The 23,614-nt window shown below is 41.7% G+C and overlaps 1 protein-coding gene across 12 annotated transcripts in view; it reads right to left on the bottom strand.

Annotated features, from left to right (window-relative positions):
• The window catches only part of YAP1 (Yes1 associated transcriptional regulator), a 125,239-nt gene extending 101,859 nt beyond the window's left edge, over nucleotides 1–23,380 (bottom strand). For all 12 annotated transcript variants that reach the window (XM_031016073.3, XM_031016077.3, XM_031016075.3 and 9 more), the window contains exons 1-2: nucleotides 23,026–23,380; nucleotides 19,796–20,046 (exon numbers count right to left, since the gene is read on the bottom strand). In XM_031016073.3, the coding sequence (XP_030871933.1) occupies nucleotides 19,796–20,046; nucleotides 23,026–23,346 (572 nt within the window). In that variant the 5' untranslated portion in view covers nucleotides 23,347–23,380. The remainder of the gene's footprint in view (nucleotides 1–19,795; nucleotides 20,047–23,025) is intronic.
• Nucleotides 23,381–23,614: the final 234 nt, after the last annotated feature.

Genomic DNA, 23,614 nt, shown 5'->3' with positions numbered 1-23,614 from the left:
TAGCTGATTTTTCAAACATAAACGTCCATAATGCAAACTCTTTTCAGTTAAAACAGTGTTTTGGACTAAATATCTGTGTCCTCCCAAAAGTCATCGCTGAAGTGCTAATCCCTCAATGTGCTGACATTTGGAGATAGGGTCTTTGGAGTTAATCACGATTAGATCAGGTCATGAGAGTGGCAGGGTCCTCATGACGAAATCAGTTCCCTTACAAAAAAATGACATGACAGTGTGTATTTTCTTAATGTATGTACAAAAAGCGGTCGTGTGAGCATGCAGGGAGATTGACAGCCAACTACAAACCAAGAGGAGAGACCTCAGGATGAAATCTACCATGCCAAAACTATAAGAAATAAATTTCTCTCGTTTGGGCCACTCAGTCTATGGTATTATTTTTTAATGGCTGCCCAAGCTGACTAAGATAACCAGTAACCGTAAATGACCTCCATGTGGCTTCCTATAAAACAGCAGAGTTGAAATCTTAACAGCCTAATATGCTATTGTCATCTAAACTTATTTCTTAATTATAAGCATTTGTGAAACTCATAACTTCCTTCCAAAACCATATTAAACTTTGACATTAGATAAACAATTCTAGGCCAGGCGTGGTGGCTTACGCCTGTAATCCCAGCCCTGTGGGAGGCCAAGACAGGCAGATCACTTGGGCCTTGGAGTTTGAAACCAGCCTTGGCAACATGGTGAAACCCCATCTCTACAAAAAATACAAAAACTAGCCGAGCATGGTAGCACGTGCCTGTAGTCCCAGCTACTCGGGAGGCTGAGGCAGGAGAATTGCTTGAACCCAGGAGGTGGAGGCTGCAGTGAGCTGAGATCACCACTGTACTCCATCCCTGGGGTAACAGAGTGAGACTCTGTCCCAAAAAAACCCAAAAATTCTGTGTGCCACAAAAGTTTTATTAATAAACTTAAAATCCTAAAGCTTAGTAAGAATTGTCGAGTTTAAAAATCTTTTTAAGTAAAATCCTAGTATTTTTTAAACCAAATTGTTTGTTTATTTATTTATTTATTTTTGAGACGGAGTCTCACTCTGTTGCCAGGCTGGAGTGCAGTGGCGCCATCTTGGCTCACTGCAACCTCTAACTCTCTGGTTCAAGTGATTCTCCTGCCTCAGCCTCCAGAGTAGCTGGGATTACAGGCATGCACCACCACTCCCAGATAATTTTTGTATTTTTAGTAGAGATGGGTTTCACCATGTTGGCCAGGCTGATCTCCATCTCCTGACCTCAGGTGATCTCCTGCCTCGGCCTCCCAAAGCGCTGGGATTACAGGCATGAACCACTATGCCGGGCCCCTATGCCAGTAAAAAATAAAAAAAGTAAAAAATTGTAATGTTTTACACATTTTACTATTAATTCAATTTGCAGTGATAATTACTAACTGAAACAAGAGTAACCAATGTGTGTAAACGGTTTATATTCACTTTGCACAATTCTAATAAGTTTACTGGTAAACAAATGAACATGAAGCTGAATTTACCAAAAAATGAAATGCAAACAATCCCTTTCAACCAGCATTTTCTGACAAATGGTGTCAAAAAGAAGCAAAAAAGGAAAATCTTAAACAGGTGCCAACATCAAAACAAACCTTTAAAAAATGTATACAGGATACAATTATAGTTAACAATGTTTGTGTAATGCATAGTCCTCACTTTGAAACAATGTCTCAAACAGTGAATAAAACCAAGTCATTAAATGGCTTTTCAAGTGTTTTGATATCAGAAGAACTGTTTTTCAAAAAATGAAAAAAATACCCAAAGTCAGAATGCAAAGTAAACTGAGATTAATTAATTAAACAGCATCAAGCGAGGACTCTCTTGAGATGCAATGTCATTCAAGGTGGGGAGGGAAAAGACCTTTGGTTTTACCAGAAAACCGTTTGGCAGCTCTGTCTTTGACTCCTCCAATGTCCACACAATCACTAGCTGAAAATGCTAACTCCCTTAAGCGTGACTTGAGTAGTATCTGACCCATGCTACTACCTCATGACTTTTCTCTCAGCCTTCCAGAGTTGTCTGCTCACCGGTATCACTCTTTTTTTTATTTTTTTTGACACAGGGTCTCGCTCTGTTGCCCAGGCTGGGATGCAGTGGTGAGATCTCAGCTCACTGCAACCTCCACCTCCTAAGTTCAAGCGATTCTCCTGCCTCAGCCTCCTCAGTAGCTGGGACAACAGGCGCACACCACCGTGCCCAGCTAATTTTTCTATTTTTAGTAGAGACAGGGTTTCATCATGTTGGCCAGGCTTAGTATCACTTTTACAACAGAATTTCTTACTCATTTAATCCTAAAGCAATCAGATATTCACTGCCCATGGAACAAAATTTATAATACCACAAAGTGAACTACTGTCACTATATCCAGAAGACAAACAGTACCCTTTTTTAATAGTTCCTGTTAAAGCTTAAAAATAATCTCAAACTCATAAAATTAACTTTAGAATACACATAGTAAATACTCTAGTTCGCATATGTAATTTATCAGCCATTGTGGGATACTTTCAAGAGTGAAAAGGGCAATCATAATTATGCAGAAACTACAGTCATCATTCAGGAAGACTGTCGACCAATGGACACTGAAATAAATGAGCACTCTATAGCATGTCATCTGCCAATAAATGTATCAAGAGCTACACACATAATGCTGAACAAAGACGGCAAGATCTCTCTTTATTGAACTAGTAGCCTCAATCGTGAGGAACAGTTACCAATGAAAAGGCAAACAAGACACATGACTTACAATGAAGTTTTGAGACCTATCCAGTCCATCAAGACTGGCATGTTATTAATTTTGTCCCTATTACACAGAGTGGGATCCAGTAAACCCTCAGAACAATGCCTGCTACATAAAACCACTACATAGGTGTTTATAAAATCAAGAGATCAAAAGCACTTATAGTGAGTTCACAGAAAAGAATGGCAGGAAGAGCAACATCGACAATGGCCTACTAAAGACTAAGCATTGGCTACTCTTTTGGGCTACAGTTTTAGAAACTATAACTACATCAAAACAAGTAACCAAACACTTTATCCCAAACCATTGGGTCTTTTTTGAGAAAACCACCCAGTATTTGAGGGAAGAGAGAGAACTGGCTTATTGATAAGCTGTGCAAATTCTTATCTGCAGTATGATGGGCACCAACTCAAAGAAGACAGGTACAAAAAGGGCATGGTTTATCCTCAAACACAGAGGACAATGACACTTACATATCATTGCGAAGAAACAGTGACTATTTTCTCACCCATAAGAAGAGATCTGTACTAGTCCTAACAGGAAAGCCTGCATACCCTCCAGCCGGGAGGGGTTAAAAGTGATCCTATTACATCATTTGGAACCCATCCAAACTACATGATTTTGGAAACACAACCTATATTAGTCTGAACATGTGTAGAGGAAAAATAGAAACATCTGTATTTGGACAACTCTTTACCAGTTTTTTTAAATCTTTAAAAAAAAAAAAAAAAAGAGTAGTTATCCAGGAGAGGTCAGGTGTGGTGGCTCATGCCTGTAATCCCAGCATTTTGGGAGGCTGAAGTGAGCAGATTGCTTGAGTCCAGGAGTTTGATTCCAGCCTGGGCAACATGGCAAGACTCCATCTCTACTAAAGACACAAAAATTAGCCAGGTGTGGTGGCACACTCTTGTAGTCCCAGCTATTCAGGAGGCTGAGGTGGAGAATCACCTAAGTCCAGAGGATTGAGGCTACAGTGAGCCAAGATCATACTATTGCACTCCAGCCTGGGCAACTGGAATGAGAGTCTGTCAATCAATCAATCAATCATTATCCAGGAGAGCTTGGGAAATTTTAACTGTGGCCTTAACACTGGTTAAGAATTGGTTCCAGGCAGGGTCTCAGGAATCTCCATTTATTTAGCTCATTTCTAACCTTAGCACTTGGCTATTCTAACACACTTCCTTTATTTTACATGAACTAAGGTGTACCAATTCTGTTCCACTCTTCCTCACACCATTCAATATTTTTGACTCAGAAAAATATTGAATTTTTTTTTCTGAGTCAATATTTATGACTCAGAAAACCCTCTTCTCTGACTGCTGTATGGTGCTCTGGTCTGGTTTTGCTTGTATGCAGTTTTAAAAGGTTTCTGGCCGGGCACAGTGGCTCACGCCTATAATCCCAGCACTTTGGGAAGCTGAGGCAGGCGGATTACTTGAGGTCAGTAGTTCAAAACCCCATCTCTACAAAAATTAGCCAGGTGTGGTGGTGCATGCCTGTAATCCCAGCTGCTGGGGAGGCTGAGGCAGGAGAATCACTTAAACCCAGGAGGCGGAGGTGGAGGTTGCAGTGAGCTGAGATAGTGCCACTGCATCACTCCAGCCTGGGTGACAGAGCAAGACCCCATTTCGGAAAAAAAAAAAAAAAAAAAAAAAGTTTTGCTTCCTTTTCACCCAACAGATTTTCCTATGTAATCACTTTTTACCTAAACAAGGACAAGACTACTGAAAAACGGGACCTGGAGAAATTCAACTTGAGATAAAAAACAATAAAGGGTCCTAACACATCTCAGCCATCATCTATGGGTAAATTTTTTTTTTTTTTTTTTGGAGACAGAGTCTCGCTCTGTTGCCCAGCCTGGAATGCAATGGCGCAATCTTGGCTCACGGCAACCTCTGCCTCCTGGGTTCAAGAGATTCTCGTGCCTCAGCCTCCCGAGCAGCTGGGATTACAGGCACCCACCATCATGCACAGCTAATTTTTGTGTTTTTGTAGAGACGGGGTTTCACGATGTTGGTCAGGCTAGTCTTGAACTCCTGACCTCGTGATCCGCCCACCTCAGCCTCCCAAAGTGCTGGGATTACAGGTGAGAGCCACTGCACCTGGCCCAGATGAATGTATTTTAACCTAAACCCAGTCTTCATGAAATTCTAACTCATTCCCTAAAAATGCTTACCTGACCATATGATAGTATATAGAAAAAAAAATTATTCTATGACATCAACAATGGTCTTTTAGGGACTGAACACAGGCTACTTTTTTGGTTCTCTATTAAATGAGCACCACCTGCCAGGGAGAAACTGAGATAAAACTCAGTTAAACATATCTCAGGGTTAACTTATGCAGTATACTGCATATTTACAATTACTGATCAATTTAGATATAAACATTTTTCCTACCACCATCTATACTGATGAGAGAAAGAGAGAGACAGTGGGGGAGGGGACACAGGGTTTGGGGAAAGGGAAGCAGAGAGGGAGGGAGGGAGGTAAAAAAGGAAGAGAGGGAGAGACAAAGGAAGAGAGAGAGAGGCCAATAATTCTATAAGGCTGTTTTACTTTAAAGCCCTAATTTTTAAAGCTGTTCATACTAACTAGATGAAGAACTTGGAAATGGCAAACGAACAGATAGGACTACCTCCCTTATCATAAATAAGAATAGAAATTATATCTCCAGGCTCTCTGACCAGAATCCAAACCTTCTGAACAAAATTCTTACACTGTCCATTCAATGCTAACCACTCTCGTGCCACATCTGTAATTCTCCCTTTAAGAAAATCTAACATGCAAAAAGGTAAGCTAGCAAAACTGATACTGATAAGGACAAATATAACTGAAGTAAGCATTTGCTTGTTAAAAGCACTTAAGGATTGTATTAGTTCATTTTCACAACGCTGATAAAGATATACCTGAGACTGGGAAGAAAAAGAGGTTTAATTGGACTTACAGTTCCACATGGCTGGGGAGGCCTCAGGATCATGGTGGAAGGTGAGAGGCACTTCTTACATGGCAGTGGCAAGAGAGAAATGAGGAAGAAGCAAAAGTGGAAACCCCTGATAGACCCATCAGATCTCGTGAGACTTATTCATTATCACGAGAATAGCACAGGAAAGACTAGACCCCATAATTCAATTACCCCCCCCACCGAGTCCCTCCCACAACACGTGGGAATTCTGGGAGATACAGCTCAAGTTGAGATTTCAGTGGGGACACAGCCAAATCATATCATGCTGCCGTTGGCCCCTCCAAATCTCATGTCCTCATATTTCAAAACCAATCATGCCTTCCCAACAGTTCCCCCAAAGTCTTAACTCATTTCAGCATTAACCCAAAAGTCCACAGTCCAAAGTCTCATCAGAGACAAGGCAAATCCCTTCCACCTATGGGCCTGTAAAACCAAAAGCAAGCTAGTTACTTCCTAGATACAATGCGGGTACAGGTACTGGGTAAATACAGCCGCTCTGAATGGAAGAAATTGGCCAAAACAAAGGGGTTACAGGGCCCATGCGAGTCCGAAATCCAGTGGGACAGTCACATTTTAAAGCTCCAAAATGATCTCCTGTGACTCCAGGTCTCACTGATACAAGAGATGGATTCCCATGGTCTTGGGCAGCTCCGCCCCTGTGGTTTTACAGGGTACAGCCTCCCTCCTGGCTGCTCTCACAGGCCGGCACTGAGTGTCTGCAGCTTTTCCAGGAGCACGATGCAAGGTGTTGGTGGATCTACCATTCTGGGGTCTGGAGGATGGTGGCCCTCTTCTCACAGCTCCACTAGGCAGTGCCCCATTGGGGACTCTGTGTGGGGGCTCCAACCCCACAGTTCCCTTCTGCACTGCCCTAGCAGAGGTTCTCCATCAGGGCCCCGCCCCTGCAGCAAACTTTTGCCCGCACATCCAGGCATTTCCATGCATCTGAAATCTAGGCAGAGGTTCCCAAACCTGAATTCTTGACTTCTGTGCAACTGCACACTCAACACCAAGTGGAAGCTGCCAAGGCTTGGGGCTTCCAACCTCTGAAGCCACAGCCTGAGCCATACATTGGCCCCTTTCAGCCACAGCTGGAGTGGCTGAGACACAGGGCACCAAGTCCCTAGACTGCACACAGCACAGGGACCCTGGGCCCAGCCTACAAAACCATATCCTCCTGGGCCTCCAGGCCTGTGATGGGAGGGGCTGACATGAAGGTCTCTGACTTGGCCTGGAGACATCTTCCCCTTGGTCTTGGGGATTAACATTAGGCTCCTTGCTACTTATGCCAATTTCTGCAACTGGCTTGAATTTCTCCTCAAAAAATGGGTTTTTATTTTCTACTGCATTGTCAGGCTGCAAATTTTCTGAACTTTTATGCTCTGCTTCCTTTATAAAACTAAATGCTTTTAACAGCACCCAAGTCACCTTTTGAATGCTTTGCTGCTCAGAAATTTCTTTGGCCAGATACCTAAATCAACTCTTTCAAGTTCAAAGTTCCACAAATCTCTAGGGCAAGGGCAAACTGCCACCAGTCCCTTTGCTAAAACGTAACAAGAGTCACCTCTGCTCCAGTTCCCAAGAAGTTCCTCATTTCCATCTGAGACCACCTCAGCCTGGACTGTTCACATCACTATCAGCATTTTGTCAAAGAAGTCTCTAGGAAGTTCCAAACTTTCCCACATTTTCTTGTCTTCTTCTGAGTCTTCCAAACTGTTCCAACCTCTGTTACCCAGTTCCAAAGTCACTTCCAAATTTTTGGGTATTTTTCAGCAATGCCCCACTCTACTGGTACCAATGTACTGTATTAGTTCATTTTCATGCTACTGATAAAGATATACCCAAGATTGGGAAGAATAAGAGGTTTAATTGGACTTACAACTCCACATGGCTAGGGAGGCCTCAGAATCATGGCGGGAGGTGAGAGGCACTTCTTACATGGTGGGGGCAAGAGAGAAATGAGGAAGAAGCAAAAGCGGAAACCCCTGATAAACCCATTAGATCTCATGAGACTTATTCACTATCACGAGAATAGCACGGGAAAGAACGGCCCCCATGATTCAATTACCTCCCACTGGGTTTGTCCCACAACATGTGGGAATTCTGGGAGATAAAATTCAAATTGAGATTTCAGTGGGAACACAGCCAAACCATATCAAGGATTCAGTAAAAAGTGATTTTGTAAGGTTTAAACCAAATCATAAAAAATTGCTAATAGTTACTGTTTTGGGCTTAGAAAATTGGCAACTTCCTATAGTCAACCTGTAATTATAAACTGGATTCACAAAAATTCAGCTTACATACAACTTTTAAAAAACCTACTGCTTATCTCTCTGCTCGGCCCAAGGAGGAAATCGATTATTCAGATTTCAGAGAAATAGACCTGGAGACTCTGGATTCAAACACACGACATAGCTGAGAGCAGGGATGAGGCCCCACATTGTCAAGCCCAAGAACACTGGTATTCAGTCCTAACCCCCATCACCACTGGTGCTCTCCAGACTGGCAGACTTTTAGCTAGAGATAGTGGCTGCTAAAAGAGGAAATTACTAAGACAGTGGCATTCAGGGGTCCCTGCAACTTCCGGGCTTGGCTCCTGTTGTATTACTCTCCAATGAAGCCTACCTAGACAATGAAGGCATCAACACAAAATATAAAAAGAAACAGTATAATATCCTAAGGGAGATATTGTATTACTACAACCATAAAATAAGAACAGCATGTTATTAAAAATAATAAACAATGAGCTCAGAAAAGACTCACTGTAAATTAAGAATGATAAACAGGCCAGGCGTGATATGGCTGACATCAGTAATCCCAGCACTTTGGGAGGCTGAGGTAGGCGGATCACTTGAGGTTAGGAGTTCGAGACCAGCCTGGCTAACATGGTGAATCCCCATCTCTACTAAAAATATAAAAAAATTAGCCAGGCATGATGGCGCATGCCTGTAATCCCAGCTACTCTGGAGGCTGAAGCAGGAGAATCACTTGAACCCAGGAGGCGGAGGCTGCAGTGAGCTGAAATTGTGCCACCGCACTCCAGCCTGGGCAACAGTGCGAAGCTCTGTCTCAAAAAAAAAAAAAAAAAAAAAGGAAAAAAAAAAGAATGAGAAATAGCTTTTTGGGAAAAAAGAAAATCAGGCCAGGCGCACTGGCTCACATCTGTAACCCCAGCACTTTGGGAGGCCAAGGTGGGTGGATCATTTGAGCCCAGGAGTTTGACACCAGCCTGGGCAACATGGTAAAACCCTGTCTCTACAAAATATACACACTCAAAAATTAGCCGGTCCCAGCTACCTGGGGAGGCTAAGGCAGGACGATCACCTGAGGTTCAGAAGTTGAGGCTGCAGTGAGCCCTGAGCATGCCACTGCATTCCAGCCTGGGCAACAGAGGAAGACCTTGTCTAAAAAAAAAAAAAAAATCTGGCTAGGCATGGTGGCTCATCCCTGTAATCCCAGCACTTTTGAAGGTGGACACGGGCAGAGCACTTGAGCTCACAAGTTTGAGACCAACCATGGGAAACATGGTGAAACCCATTTCTACCAAAAACACAAATACTTAGCCAGGCATGGTGATACGCAATCTGTGATCCCAGCTACGTAGGACACTGAGGAGGGAGGATCGCTTGAGCTCCAGGGGCACAGGTTGCAGTAAGCTGAGATGGCGCCACTGCACTCGAACCTGGGCAGCAGAGTCAGACTGCCCCCCTCCCACATCATCTCAGAAACAAAAGAAAACAAAATCAACAGAAAAATTAAAAGTTAAAGTTGAAGGGATCTCCCAGAAAACATAACAAAATGCTAAGTGAAAGAAAATAGTGGGATAAGATAAGAAAATTAAGAGTTATCCTGACTAGCAATAATTCCAGAAAAAAAAGAACAGATAAAACAGGCTGGAAGAAATTACCCGGGAACTAATAAAAGAAATGTTTTCCAGGACTGAAAGATTCCATGCCTGAAAGACAGTCCTGGAAATTGTACTTTAAGGCAACTGTACTGCAAAATCTTGAGGGGCATCATCCATATTGAAGACTGAGTTTCTTTACATGAACTGATACATGACCAGGCATTGTTTACAATGAATTTTAAAAGAGCATATCAACAGACATCATGAAATTTCAGACCCCCAATATAAAGAACAAAATACTAAAATCCCCAAGGAAAGCAAACACTCAATTAGCAAACTGGAAGCTAGAAGAAAATGGAGTGCCAGGCGCAGCAGCTCATGCCTGTAATCCCAGCACTTTGGGAGGCCGAGGCAGGCAGATCACTTGCGGTCAGGAGTTCGAGACCAACCTGGCCAACATGGTGAAACCCTGCCTCTACTAAAAATACAAAAATTAGCTGGGGCATGGTGGCACACGCCTGTAATCCCAGCTACTTGGGAGGCTAAGGCAGGAGAATCGCTTGAACCCGGGAGCCAGAGATTGCGATGAGCTGAGATCGCACCCCTGCACTCCAGCCTGGGTGACAAAGCAAGACTCCATCTCAAAAAAACAAAAAAACAAAAAAAAAAAGAAAAAGAAAATGGAGTGGCCGGGCATGGTGGCTCACACCTGTAATCCCAGCACCTTGGGAGGCCGAGGTGGGCAGATCACGAGGTCAGGAGATCGAGACCATGGTGAAACCCCGTCTCTACTAAAAATACAAAAACTTAGCTGGGCGCGGTGGTGGGTGCCTGTAGTCCCAGCTACTCGGGAGGCTGAGGCCAGAGAATGGCATGAACCCAGGAGGCGGAGCTTGCAGTAAGCCGAGATCGAGCCACTGCACTCCAGCCTGGGTGACAGAGCAAGACTGTATCTCGAAAAAAAAAGAAAAAAAAAAAAAGAAAACGGAGTAATGCCATCAAAATTTCACGAGAAAATAAGCTTAAATGCTACAACCAAACTGCCCACTAAATGTTGACAGAGAAAGATAGTTTTAGAGACAAGAGATCTCAACACAGCTACCTCCCATGTACCCCTATCTTCTGCAAATTTCTAGGGGATGAACAAACTCAAAGAGTGAGCAAATAAAGAAAGAGAAAAATTGGGTACCCAACCCATAAGAGTGATTCAGAAACTCCCCAGGATGAAAGCCAAGGCACATATCCCAACATGACAACTCTGAAGCAACAAGTCTAGCACAGAGCAGGAAGACAAAGGACTCTAAGGATAGCTCCAAGGTGGGCAAAAAGCAACAGAAATAAAAACAAAAAATCACGGCAAAAACAAAATCACAGTTGGCCAGGCAAGGAAATACAGAATTTTCCAGAAAATCATAGTACATTATATGACTCTGCTGTAGGCACAACATGAATTGTTGTAAAAATATTTAACAAAACAATTATAGTCATTATAATGGGAGGATTAAGAAAAGGATTTTGAGGGGTGATGAAAATTCAAGAAATAGCAATGTAACACATTTTATAAATATGGAATTTTTAGAAGTACCAGCGGAAAAAACACCTAGAAGGAGTGGAAAGTGCTTGCCTCTGAAGAATGCAAGCTGCAAGCCAGAGATAAAGAAAAGAGGGTCATTGCTCTTTTCTTTTTTTCTTTTTTTTTGAGAGAAGTCTCGCTCTTGTCCCCCAGGCTAGAGTGCAATGGCTCGATCTCGACTCACTGCTGCAACCTCTGCCTCCCAGGTTCAAACGACTATCCTGCCTCTGCCTCCCAAGTAGCTGGGATTAAGGCGCCTGCCACCACGCCTGCCTAATTTTTGTATTTTTTAGTAGAGATGGGGTTTCACCATGTTGGCCAGGCTGGTCTCAAACTCCTGACCTCAGGTGATCCGCCCGCCTTGGCCTTCCGAAGTGCTGGGATTACAGGCGTGAGCCACCATACCCAGCCTGCTCTTTTTCTTTATAAACCTTACAGTATTAAGGGATTTTCTAAATCAATGCACAGGTTACTTCCCTAAAAATTAAATTTCAAAATATACGTTTACACACAGGCTATGAAAACAAGGTTCTTCAAATACCTCTCACTGGTAGAATCTGGTGCTTCCTTCCCTTTTCTTTCCTTCTTTTTTTTTTTTTGAGACAGAGTCTGGCTCTGTTGCCCAGGCTGTAGTGCAGTGGCGTGATGTTGGCTCACTGGAACCTCTGCCTCCTGGGCTCAAACGATTCTCATGCCTCAGCCTCCCAAAAGGAGTAGCTGGGATTACAGGCATGGGCTACCACACCCATTTTTTTTCCTTCTATTTTTAGTAGAGATCAGTTTTTACTGTTTGCCAGGCTGGTCTTGAACTCCTACCCTCAAGTTATCTGCCCGCCTTAGCCTCCCAAAAGGCTAGGATTACAGGCATGAGCCACTGCGCCAGGCCCCCTTTCTCTTTTCCTGAATTTTCTGATTCTCTCTAATAAATGTTAGTTTTATAACAAAAACCATATGCCTGGCCACGTGTGGTGGTTCATGCCTAAGGTTCACTTGAGTCCAGGAGTTTGAGACCAGCCTGGGCAACATGGTAAAACCTGGTCTCTACAAAAAATTTAAAAATTAGCCAGGCATGGTGGTGGATGCCTGTAGTCCCAGCTACTCAGGAGGCTCAGGTGGGAGGATCACACAAGCCTGGGATGTAGAAGCTGCTGTGAGCAGTGATCATGCAACTGTACTCCAAGTCTGGGTGACAGAGTTAAGACTCTGTCTCAAAATAAACCAAACAAATACAAAAAAATATATACCTTATTAAAAGAAATGCCTAAAATCAGAGGCAGCAGTCCCCCACTTATCCTCAGGGGAAATGTTCCAAGCCCCACAGTGGACGCTTGAAACAGCAGATAGTACCAAACCCTATATCCTATATATATACTACAGTCTTTGGATCTGACAACTGAGGTGGCTACTAAGCGACCAATGGGGTGGTGGCATGGGAGGCGGCATAGACAGTATGGATGCATTGACCAAAGAGAGGATTCCCATCCCAGACTGGACAGCACAAGATTGCAGGATTGCATCACGCTACTCAGAACACTGCAATTTAAAACTTACGAACTGGTTTTCTGTTTTTGGTTTTTTTTTGAGACAAGGTCTCACTCCCATTGCACAGGCTGGGCTGAAGTGCAGTGGCACAATCACTGCAGCCTCGACTTCCCAGGCTCAGGTGATTCTCCCACTTCAGCCTCCCGAGTAGCTGGGACTACAGGCAGGTGCCACCATGCTCGGCTAATTTTTTTGTATTTTTAGTAGAGATGAGATCTTGCTACATTGCCCAGGCTGGTCTTGAACTCCTGGGCTCAAAGGATATGCCCACCTCAGCCTCTCAAAGTGCTGGGATTACAGATGTGAGCTACGACGGCTGGCCATGAATTATTTCTGGAATTCTCCATTTTAATATTTTTACACCACAGTTGATGGCAGGTAACTGAAACTTTGGAAAGGAAACTCATGGATGGTGGGGAGGGACTACCGCACATGAAGGAATAAGAGTGAGGGAGGACCGTTTTATAAATATAAAACAAAAGAACCCCCACATCTATTTCCATATATAGGAAAAAAAAATCCACATCTTGCTTCACCTCCTAGGTGGCAGCATATGTACTTTTTATCCCAAAAGCCTGCTCCTTATTACAGTCAGTTCAGGATATACGAGAAGTTGAATTTCAAGCAACTTTCTGTACTACATTCCATTTTGTCAAAGCACACAGTAACACTTTAACAAACACACTATCTTTACTCCAAATCCCAAATCAAATCTGCAGCAATTTTCATGCAAGTATCAACTCTCCAAACATACTTACTGGCCAAATAAATACCTTACTTTAAAAACAAACAGAACTCCTCTCCCTTTAGGTTAAGCAATCAATTGCAAGAAGACAAAGGAAGGAGCTTTTAATAAAATGTCCCCTCGCCCACCCCCAACTGAGAATCCTGCTGAAGAACTTGATAGTCGAGTGACTAACATCCCATAAAGAGACAGAGACACAAATTAAAGTGACAGCACATGAAGTAATGGCACTAACCACAAATAAAGCACTGAAAATATCTGGTGGAAGAAAACCCAAATAATAGATACTGCCATTTGCATTATTTTATTAATTTGCAACATCATTCAAAGAAACAACAGACTATCATTTGGTTGGTGTGTTTAAAAATTATGATTCTTCTCATGCTAGGAGCAAAATGAGGATTAAATACTGACCATTTTCCTTGTCTAGAATATTAAAGGGGAGGTGGGGAGGACTGCTGTGATTTAAACCAAACTTCTTTGTTTGCATTTAGAAGAGGTCAAGCCCTACGTAAATAAAAGTGCTTCCACGGTGGCAGTACTTGTTCCCAGGAAACTTGGTGCTACAGCACTTGAGCAACCAGAACCATGAAGCAATTCTTCATAGAAACGGCAATGTCCCTTTCATGGCTTGTAGTTCTGATTAATCCTAGAATCAGAAGCCCTTTTTGTAAGAAGTGCATCACTTAGTAACCACAGTTATAGAACGACACAGCTCTTTAAGACCTCCCTTTATACAATGCTACTCAGCTATTATTAAAAACTTTCAAGCCACAATTAATGGCTAAATTATGCTATTACAGAAGGTAGCATTAAGTTTGAATAATCTTAAATCTTAGCAACTGATTTTTAAAATGACTTCACTTTGACTGGTCCTAAGCTTAAATTTCTATATATATTTTGGCAATAAAATGGTTTAGAGTTTACCTCCCCTCAAAGCCTTAAGGTACAAGGCAATGCAGTCATGATAGCCTGAGTATTTTAAGCTGTGAATTCACATTATTTTTCTAACTAAAAAGTAAAATATTTCTCTACATAACTAAAGAGGACTTATCTTAGGGTTGTAAAAACCTGGGTTTTTTTTTTTTCCAAGTTTCAACTATTTAAATGCTATCTAGATGTTTGGGTTTTTCTTTAATGGCTAAGATAAAGCTTTAGGAAAGGGTATTTTTTTTAAATGTGACTTTAAAAAGAAAATTAGCCTACCATCTTGCAGTCAATTGAGTCTGCTACATTTAAACTTCTAGAGATAGTTCTAGAATTCTTTCTAGAACTGAGAATCATAATTTTTAAACACACCAAGTGACCATCTGTTCTTTGAATGATGCTGCAAATTAATTAAATAATGCAAAGAAGTTCTAGTGAACTTCTTTCTTAGTTCACACTAAAAAAATTCCATTATTTTTCCCAGGAAATATGTTAATCTCTATGTTCTATTTACTCTGTCACATCTACTATCTTCCAACTGTTTTTCTTCTGCCACTGGTGAATACAGTTTCTCCAGGGTTCTCTCCCTAAATCACTGTGGCACTGTGTGCCATTCTTCCCTGGGATGCCCACCCACTGAGCAGAAGTAAGCTCTCCCCCACCTCCCAGAGCTAAGGGCATACTTTCATCTTCTCTCTCCACTCAGCCTCAATAGCAAGACAAACAAGCAGAGACTGGCCTTCCCTCAAATAGGGAAATACTTCGTGATTGCAATTTGAACTGGTTTTTTGTTTGTGTATACATGTGCACGTGTGCAACTTAACATTTAATGGCAAAATTACAAGCCTTTCAGTTTTAAAGGGAAACTCTGGATTATACTTGATACAGAAAGAAACAGCATAGCCTTATTCTTCATGAAACTTCCTTTTAAAAAGGCATAATCTTTATTATGAAGATACACTGTATATGTTCTGTATACAATGTATAAATACCAGGTACACTGTATATGATAACAACATACACTGTATATGTTCATAGTCTTTTTTTTTTTTTTTTTTTTTTGAGATAGAGTCTGGCTCTGTCGCCCAGGCTGGTGTGGAGTGGTGCAATCTCAACTCACTGCAGCCTCCACCTGCCAGGTTCAAGCAATTCTCCTGCCTCAGTCTCCTGAGTAGCTGGGACAATAGGTGTGCGCCAACACACCCGGCTAATTTTTGTATTTTTGTAGAGATGGGACAGGAGAATCACGTGAACCCAGGAGGCAGAGGTTGCAGTGAGTTGAGATCGTGCCACTGCACTCCAGCCTGGTCAACAGAGCAAGACTCTGTCTCAAAATAAAAAAAGAAAAAAAAAGGAAAGAAAGAAAAAAGAAAGAATCAGCCTATGTATAGCGATCAATCACATCTACAAGACAAATTAATATAGGAATATGGGTAGTTTTATGCCATGCAATGTCAAAAATCTCTGAAAAACATATCCTTTTTAAATTGTATACCAAGCTACTCAATGTAACTTAATCAAATCACAGCCACAAAAAACCTTGAATCTTTGCAGACTAAAAACATTGTGGCCAGTTATTCAGAAAATGATAAACAATGGAAATGAAACAAAACTGCGCTTTAAAAATTATTAGAACATTATTAAAACAATGCAAATGTACAAACTTTTAAAATCACTGATCCAGATTCCTTAAATCAAATTATAAGGTCCTACATGGTACATTATATATACGAACACATATCTTTGAACATGGTAATAGTTATAAGGCATCAGAGTCAATAAAATAAACTTGCAAGTAAAAACACTTCTTGAAACCAGAGATATTATAGAATACTGAGTCAGGAAGTTATTCAGCAGTTTATAAAGAAATAGGAAGTTGTTGACCAACTACTTGAAGAACTATTTCCTGTAGGAAAACCGTAAGACAGCTGAAGAAGGTAATAACTCTCAGTCATAAAGAGAATGAATTCTTTTAAAATGAAAGCTCAATACGATGGTAAAGAAATTAGTTTTGAATAGTAAATGTAGTAGAACAAATATTATATGGCTAAGCCTTGTTTACATACTTCACATTCATCCCAGAGCTTGAAAACAAGCCACTGATAAATGTAGCTAGCACCATACTTCCACCGTATCACTTGCCAAAGTAAGGTACGAGTCTCCTCCACAAGATCTCACTGACCTAAGGAGGGCTTTAAAACAACGAATGATTGCCTGCTTATAATCTTTCAGTAATCATGCTGCCTGGAAACCAGATGACAGGCCAACTAAATTCAAAAACTCAATCATCTATGGTCACAAGGCCAACAACTGGGTCGTTTCTTAACTCAACATTTCTAAGTTTTTTCCTCAAATTACATCGTCTTGCCTGTCTGGACCATTTATAGTCAGTTTCTTCATGCCAAATATAAATCTCAATAAGTTATAGACTTTGTAACTTAAAAGTCAGTTCCAACAAATATCTAAAAAGATGCATTAAAATAAAATGTTTCATTGCGGAAACAAGTGTAAAACAGGCAACTAATTTAAATCTTCATTCTACATCTGATGACAACAACACTCCTCTTTAGATACAAGAGGAAAGTATATAAATATTGATTACAAAGACAGCCCTATTTTAAAACATCAAAACTAGGATAAAAATGAACTTTGACAACAGAAACTTGGCACCAAAAGCTTAGTTTATCATCATCTTTGACTAATGGGTAGGATATTAATCTCATTTATCTGTTCAGTACACAAAAAGAAGTTGTAACAACTATACAGTCCATAACATCATGGAAGTAGCTAACTGGAGAAGGTGAAATAATCTTATTTCATAACTTTTCTCCAAATTGCATAATGTTCATAAAGCAGATACTCTTTAAAATACAAAATTTTATAAGCCCACAGCATTCTTCTCCCACATCCAATGTTTAGGGGCCTCCATAGAATCCCTGACAGATACCAAGTAACCATGATTTTACCTACATTTATTGAGCAAGATTTACCTGTCCAGGAAAACTCTTCTAGTTCTTAAAAGTTTTATATAAGAAAATTCTTCCATGGAATCAGAATTCCTCACATTTCTTATATAGTAAGACTAATCCTACTCCCACATAAAAGTTCCCCAGAAACACTGAAACAACAATCATGTCTTATCTCTCCTCCTCCCAGTTTTTTCTTTTCCGGGTAAATATCTCTCTACCATTGCAACCTTTTCTCCTATGACATAATTTGAGATTTATTTATTTTAGCCTGGTTTATCTTCCTTACAGGCCCATAGCTGACAGGGGTGAATTGAGGTGACTGGGGTTGGAAGGTATATTCCTTTCATTAATCCATCTACATATATCAATACCTTTAAGAGAAACATTTCTTCACAAAGGAAGAATCACTGGAAACTTTGAAAAATGAATAGTCATTCCTTAGCATCTGTGGTCAAGGATTGGTTCCAGGACCTCCTACATGTACTAAAATCCACAGACTCTCTGGTCTTTCATATAAGGTGGCATAATATTTGCATATAACCTATACATATTATCCCATATACTTTATATCACCTCTAGATTACTTACAATACTTAATACAACGTAAAGGCTAAATAGTTGTTACATTATTTAGGAAATAATGACAAGGAAAAAAGTTTGTACATTAGTCAATACAGATGTAATTTTTTTTCCAAATATTTTCAATCAGAGGTTGGTTGAATCCATGAATGCTGAACCCACAGATACGGAAAGCCAACTGTATCTAGAATACTGATTTCAGCTGGAAAAAAGATCATTCATTCAAAATAATGAAATCGTAGGCAGGTATCACCTACAAGCAATTATTACAAGATACAAAGAACTAAGAAGAAGAGCATAAATGTTGCTCTTTAACCTTATACTTTTAGCCACAGCATCAACCAAAGAAAGAAGGAAAGCAGGCTATTAAGCTGTTTAACAATCTCCCCAGGTCAGCATGTGACCCAGCAGGGAGAGGTTCAAAAAAGTGCAGCCTTTCTTTTTCTTCCTAACAACCTGGTTTGTTTCCACTCCCTTCCCCTTCAAGACACATCCTTCACAGCTAGCAGCTCTTTCAATCATTTACTTTGGATGTCTGCTTGAGAACAAATGATCTTGCTCATGCAGATGAGTTTGCCAGACTTGTGTGTACTTTCCAGTCTCAGGCCCTTTACTGTTCTGGTTGAAACCTGATCCTTTGAAATGGATACCAGGACACCAGAAAATGAATTTAAAAAAAAAGAAAAAGAAAAAAGAAAAGAAAAGAAAAAGTTGCAGGAAAGGGGGCAAAAAAAAACTGTACGAACTTTTCACGATCAAACCTTTTCCTTTGCTCTTCTGTAAGTCTGTCACAAAACTTTCTATCTTACATTACAAAGTAGCAACCCACCCTGGAAGACAATCAATATAAAACACATATTAGGATTCACACAACAAAACATCCTTAATGGTGTTATCTGGTATGATAAATAAATGTTACATTTGCCTTAGGAGTAGACTGTCAAGACCTATCTGAATCAAAACTTACACTGTTTTTCACTTTATTATCTCAACCTGATTAAACACTATTAAGTGAGCTTTTTTAAAGATATCAATTTCAGTCTATCATAATTAGTTTTAGTCAACATTTCAATATATACTTGATCCAAACAAGCCAGAAAAAAATTGAGGTCTTATCTGTAATTTCAAAATTAGAGGAGAGAAAATTCTATTTATGTCTTTTCAGCCTAGTGTAATTTTGCCATTTTGTTAAACACAGGGACTGAAAAAATAAAAATAAATAAACAACCCAACGGTCATGTTTTTGTTTTCCCAGAGAGGCGGGTTTCTGTTGTGAAGACCTACTAGCTTGAAAGAAGTTTGCCACTGAGCGACTGCATATGAAACCTAAAAATTTTTATTTCCCTTTACATTTTTGGGGGGAAATATTGGTAAGTCACATCAAGCTTCAGTTGTAGTGCTTGTCATTTCACAATTTAAAATACTATAAAATTAGACTCCCCAAAAAGCCCTACTTATTTTGTAGTTCTCTACCAATAAAATATTTATTTAAAAAGATACAAGTAGCACCATACGTACTTTGTAAGATGCTGTTAACCCTGTAATTCCCAGAATTTGAAAATGTTCATGGTATTCTTTCTGTTTTGTGCTAGGCTGATTAAAAGGTTTGGCACAAGCTCAAAATGAGAATAACCAAACTTCCACAAAAGAAAAGATTATAAAGAGGCTCAGAACCAAGACTCAGTAAAGCTTTCAAAATATTACCCATACTAACGAAGGTATTTAGGTCATACCAAACTGAAACATATATATGGAAGATATAACAGAGCTACAGAGCTTAACATAAATATTAAATAAAATATAAAAATAAATGATATTCTGTATCTTGACACCACTTTACTGTGTTTTCCAATACATATTTTTCTTAGATAACTGTCTCCCACCATTATTTTCACTTACTTTAAGAAGTATCTCTGACCAGAAGATGTCTTTGCCATCTCCCAACCTGCTGGCAGAGGTACATCATCAGGTATCTCAAAAGAAGACTGTCGAAGATGCTGAGCTGTGGGTGTAGCTGCTGGGCCAGAGACTACTCCAGTGGGGGTCAGTGTCCCAGGAGAAACAGCTCCCAACTGCAGAGAAGCTGGAGAGGAATGAGCTCGAACATGCTGTGGAGTCAGGGCTCCTGCAGTGCCTGCATCAGTACTGGCCTATTAGGGAATATTAAGATGAAAAATTAAAAAAGAAAAAACACAACTGATTCCCTTTAAATTTCCCAGTCAGCGCTTAATTGCAGCCGAATATCTAAGTACCAAAGGAAAATTTCAACATTTAATATTCGACACTGGAGAAAACAGGTTTTCAAACGGATACTTTTAATATTATATAATTTTAATATAAATTTTATAAATATTTGTAATTGTATTGATGAGCAGTCCATCTAATGAATTTCCCCTAGTCCACACTAGACATGTAAGGGCAACTAGTACTGAATGAATAAAACATTCCAAAAATAATAGTGAATTTTAAAACCTAATTTTTAAGAGGTCAGCTCAGTTATGGGTGCTTTTCCAAGTTCTAAAATGTTCTAAGTATAAACACAACACAAAGAATATGCATTTTTTACTAGGTTTTAAGTAATTAATTTCTTTTCTAGGTCAAGCTCAAGAAAAAACAAGCCCTTGTCATTTATTCCCACCATGATAAAATGCCATCAATAAAGAAATCATAACAAATTACACAAATTTTAATGAGAGCAACAAATTTGAACTGCCCAAATGTTCTTAAAAGCCATCTACAATGAACAGGATGAAAAAAACCCAACTATATATTTGTATGTAGAAGATAAAGATTTTATCAGTCCAATTTTAACTTAAGAACTCACACACATCCACAACTCTATACAAGCAGAAAAAATTCTGCATTCAGACCCCAAAGATCTGAGTTCCAGTCTAAGTTGGCTAGTGTGACACTGAACAAGTATCTTAACTTCCATATGCCTGTTTTCTCCTTTATAAAATAGTTTTCATGATGGAAAAATGGATGTATATAAAAGAACTTACAGTCACCAGTTTGTGTTGTGAACAATAGTATTTACAACCTAGATTTGTACTATTCATAATCTTGCATAGTTTTTAAAATATTTTTAATTAGCATTAGAGTTTGATTATCAAAAAGTTAGAATTTCCTAGATTCACAAAGGTAAGGAAACTGGAAGGGCTCAGTAGAGTCATTAATGCCTTAAAGTGATACACCTTTTTGAGTTTCCCATCAGAATAAGTATGATTTAGGAAATCATCAGGAGAAATAAAAGTCGAATTTACAGATGCAAAACACTTAGTTAAAAACTTACTTAAAACAAACAAAACTATAATAGTTTATGAATTTTAGAACTGCTGGATATAAATTCTTGTAAAAATTATTTACTAGAAGAAAAAGTACACTTCCCAGTTGTAATTCTTTGTGGCTGATGCCACAAAATGGGGGATCCAATCTATGTGTATTATACTTTGAAAACATACCGTGCAGTCTGTAGGGTGCATGCCAACATACATTTACCCACAATGAGTCCATAAACCCACTTCGAGGACTAAGAGAAAAAAGCATACCTAAGACAAATTGAAGTGTTTAGGCAAGCAGCTAAATTGTTTTTCCTTCTTTCCTCCTCCTTAACCCGGGTTTTTGTCATCAGGTTAAGTGAGTTTTTCTGAGTTCCAAAACCCTTTGGTCTCCGACAGGAGACTATACAACAGGCCTGCAAATAGGAGAGGGAATGGGAGTGGGGGCGGTAACTCTTCTTTCCACTCAAGTTACATCCCGAGTGGGCTAACTACATTGCAGTATTTGGAAAACCTATTAACTTTCGGGCAAAGTTCCTATGCTGAAGTTTAGCCTGAAGCAAGTTCTTAAAAAAAAAAAAAAAAAAAAAGAAGAAGAAGAAGAAATAAAAAAGAAAAAGAGAGAACCCTACACAAAACAAATCCACTGGGACCTATCGGAATGTTAACACTCATTATAAACAGTTTCACTTCTATGCTGAATCAAGTTGGCACAATAATCGAACATTGTGTATGTGGAATAGCAGCCATGTTCATATCCGCAATAAGAATTAAAAAGCAATGGCGATCCTAGAATTAGTCATCGCTTCCCAAACATTAACTTTTAATCACAGTTGAACTAGGCAGGACTTAGCCTATGAGTCAACCTGCAGTGTATTTATCAAAGGCTTGTGTTAAAACCTCGGTACTGTAAAGCGCAACTCAGTTCCTGCGCAACGTACAGATGTGGCTAATTCAAAAGCGTTTCAGCCGACTGTAAATAATAGTCTACAACTGGGAAAGCAACACGCGACCTACTAAGTTTGATAAGAGACAGCCGGCCCAAGTTCCAACACACAAGGGAAGAGCAGGGGTGAAAGAACTCCATAAACAACTTCCAGGAAAGTCTGGGCAGGGGAAGCCCGAAACCTGTATTCCGAAATCGCCTGAGCCGCGAGGAAAATAAATGCTTACGGGAGGGGTAGGGGAAACGGGAGGGGGGAAGGAAAGAAAGAGCAAAAAACTAAATGGACCGGTTCTACCCCCACCTCTAATCAACACTGGAAAACAAGAGAACAATTATTTGACTCCCCCAGGAGACTGAAGTGGACCGAGAGGCCGCAAAGGAAAGGGGCCCAGGGCTCAACTTCACAAACTCGGCCGCCGCTGGCAACACACCCACACACAAATGCCAGAGGCCCCCCTCCCCCTTTCCCAGCCCGGCCCGGCGGGAGCGAAGGTGCGGAGCGCGCGGAGGCGCGCGCATTGTGCAAGCCCACCGCGGCCCAGGCCCGACTTGCCCCACCCCCTTCCTTCCTCCCCACCCCTCCTCCACTCCCGCCAACCTCCCGGGAACCCCGGGAAGAAAGAAAGGAAGAAGGAGGGAAAGCACGCCCCCCGGGGCTGCAACCGCAGAGAGAAACTCAGAAGGGAAAAACAAATCTCAGCCCCGGACTCTGGGAGGAGTGGGGAGCTGGTCACCGCGGCGGAGTGGACGACTCCAGTTCCTCCACTTCGCCTCGGGACCCCCACCCCAGCTAGAGTTCCCGCAACCCCCCTCCCCTGGCCAGAGCTGGCGGCCGCGGCTCCCGAGCGCCCCCCCGGTCTGAGGCCCGCCCGACGGGGAAACGGGGAGAGGGGCGACGAGGTTACCTGTCGGGAGTGGGATTTGGGCTCCGGCGGCTTGAAGAAGGAGTCGGGCAGCTTCCGGAGCCTCATGGGCACGGTCTGGGGCACGTTGGCCGTCTTGGGGTTCATGACGGCGTTGAAGAGCGCCTCCAGGTCGGTCTCCGAGTCCCCGCGGACGTGCACGATCTGATGCCCGGCGGGGGGTGCCTGCGGCGCCGCCTGGGTCGCCGCGGGTGCCGGTTGACCGGGTCCGGACGGCGGGCCCTGCCCCTGGGGGGGCTGCGAAGGCGGCTGTCCTTGGCCCTGGGGGGCCGGTTGAGGCGGCGGCTGCTGCCCGGGATCCATGGCTTCTGCCTCCCCCGACGCGCACCCCCTGACCCAGGCGAGCGAGGGCTACGCCCGGACGTCCCGGCTCCACGGGCCGAGGTGGAGAAGCGGCGACGGCTGCGGGCCGGGCGGCGCTGGGCGGCGGGAGCGGCGCTGTCCTCGCTCTCAGGGCCGGGGGGCTGCGCCGCGGCCCCGCATCCCCCGCCCCGGCGCCTCCGCCCCCGCCCTGCGCCCCGGCTCCACTGGTCTGGCGGCTGCGCCTCGGGAGGGGCTGCGAGGGACTCGG

This window comes from Gorilla gorilla, chromosome 9 (assembly GCF_029281585.2).
Source record: "Gorilla gorilla gorilla isolate KB3781 chromosome 9, NHGRI_mGorGor1-v2.1_pri, whole genome shotgun sequence".
NCBI classification, from domain to species: domain Eukaryota; kingdom Metazoa; phylum Chordata; class Mammalia; order Primates; family Hominidae; genus Gorilla; species Gorilla gorilla.
Note: the sequence above shows the minus strand (reverse complement) of the source record. Positions and strands in the feature narration are given on the sequence as shown.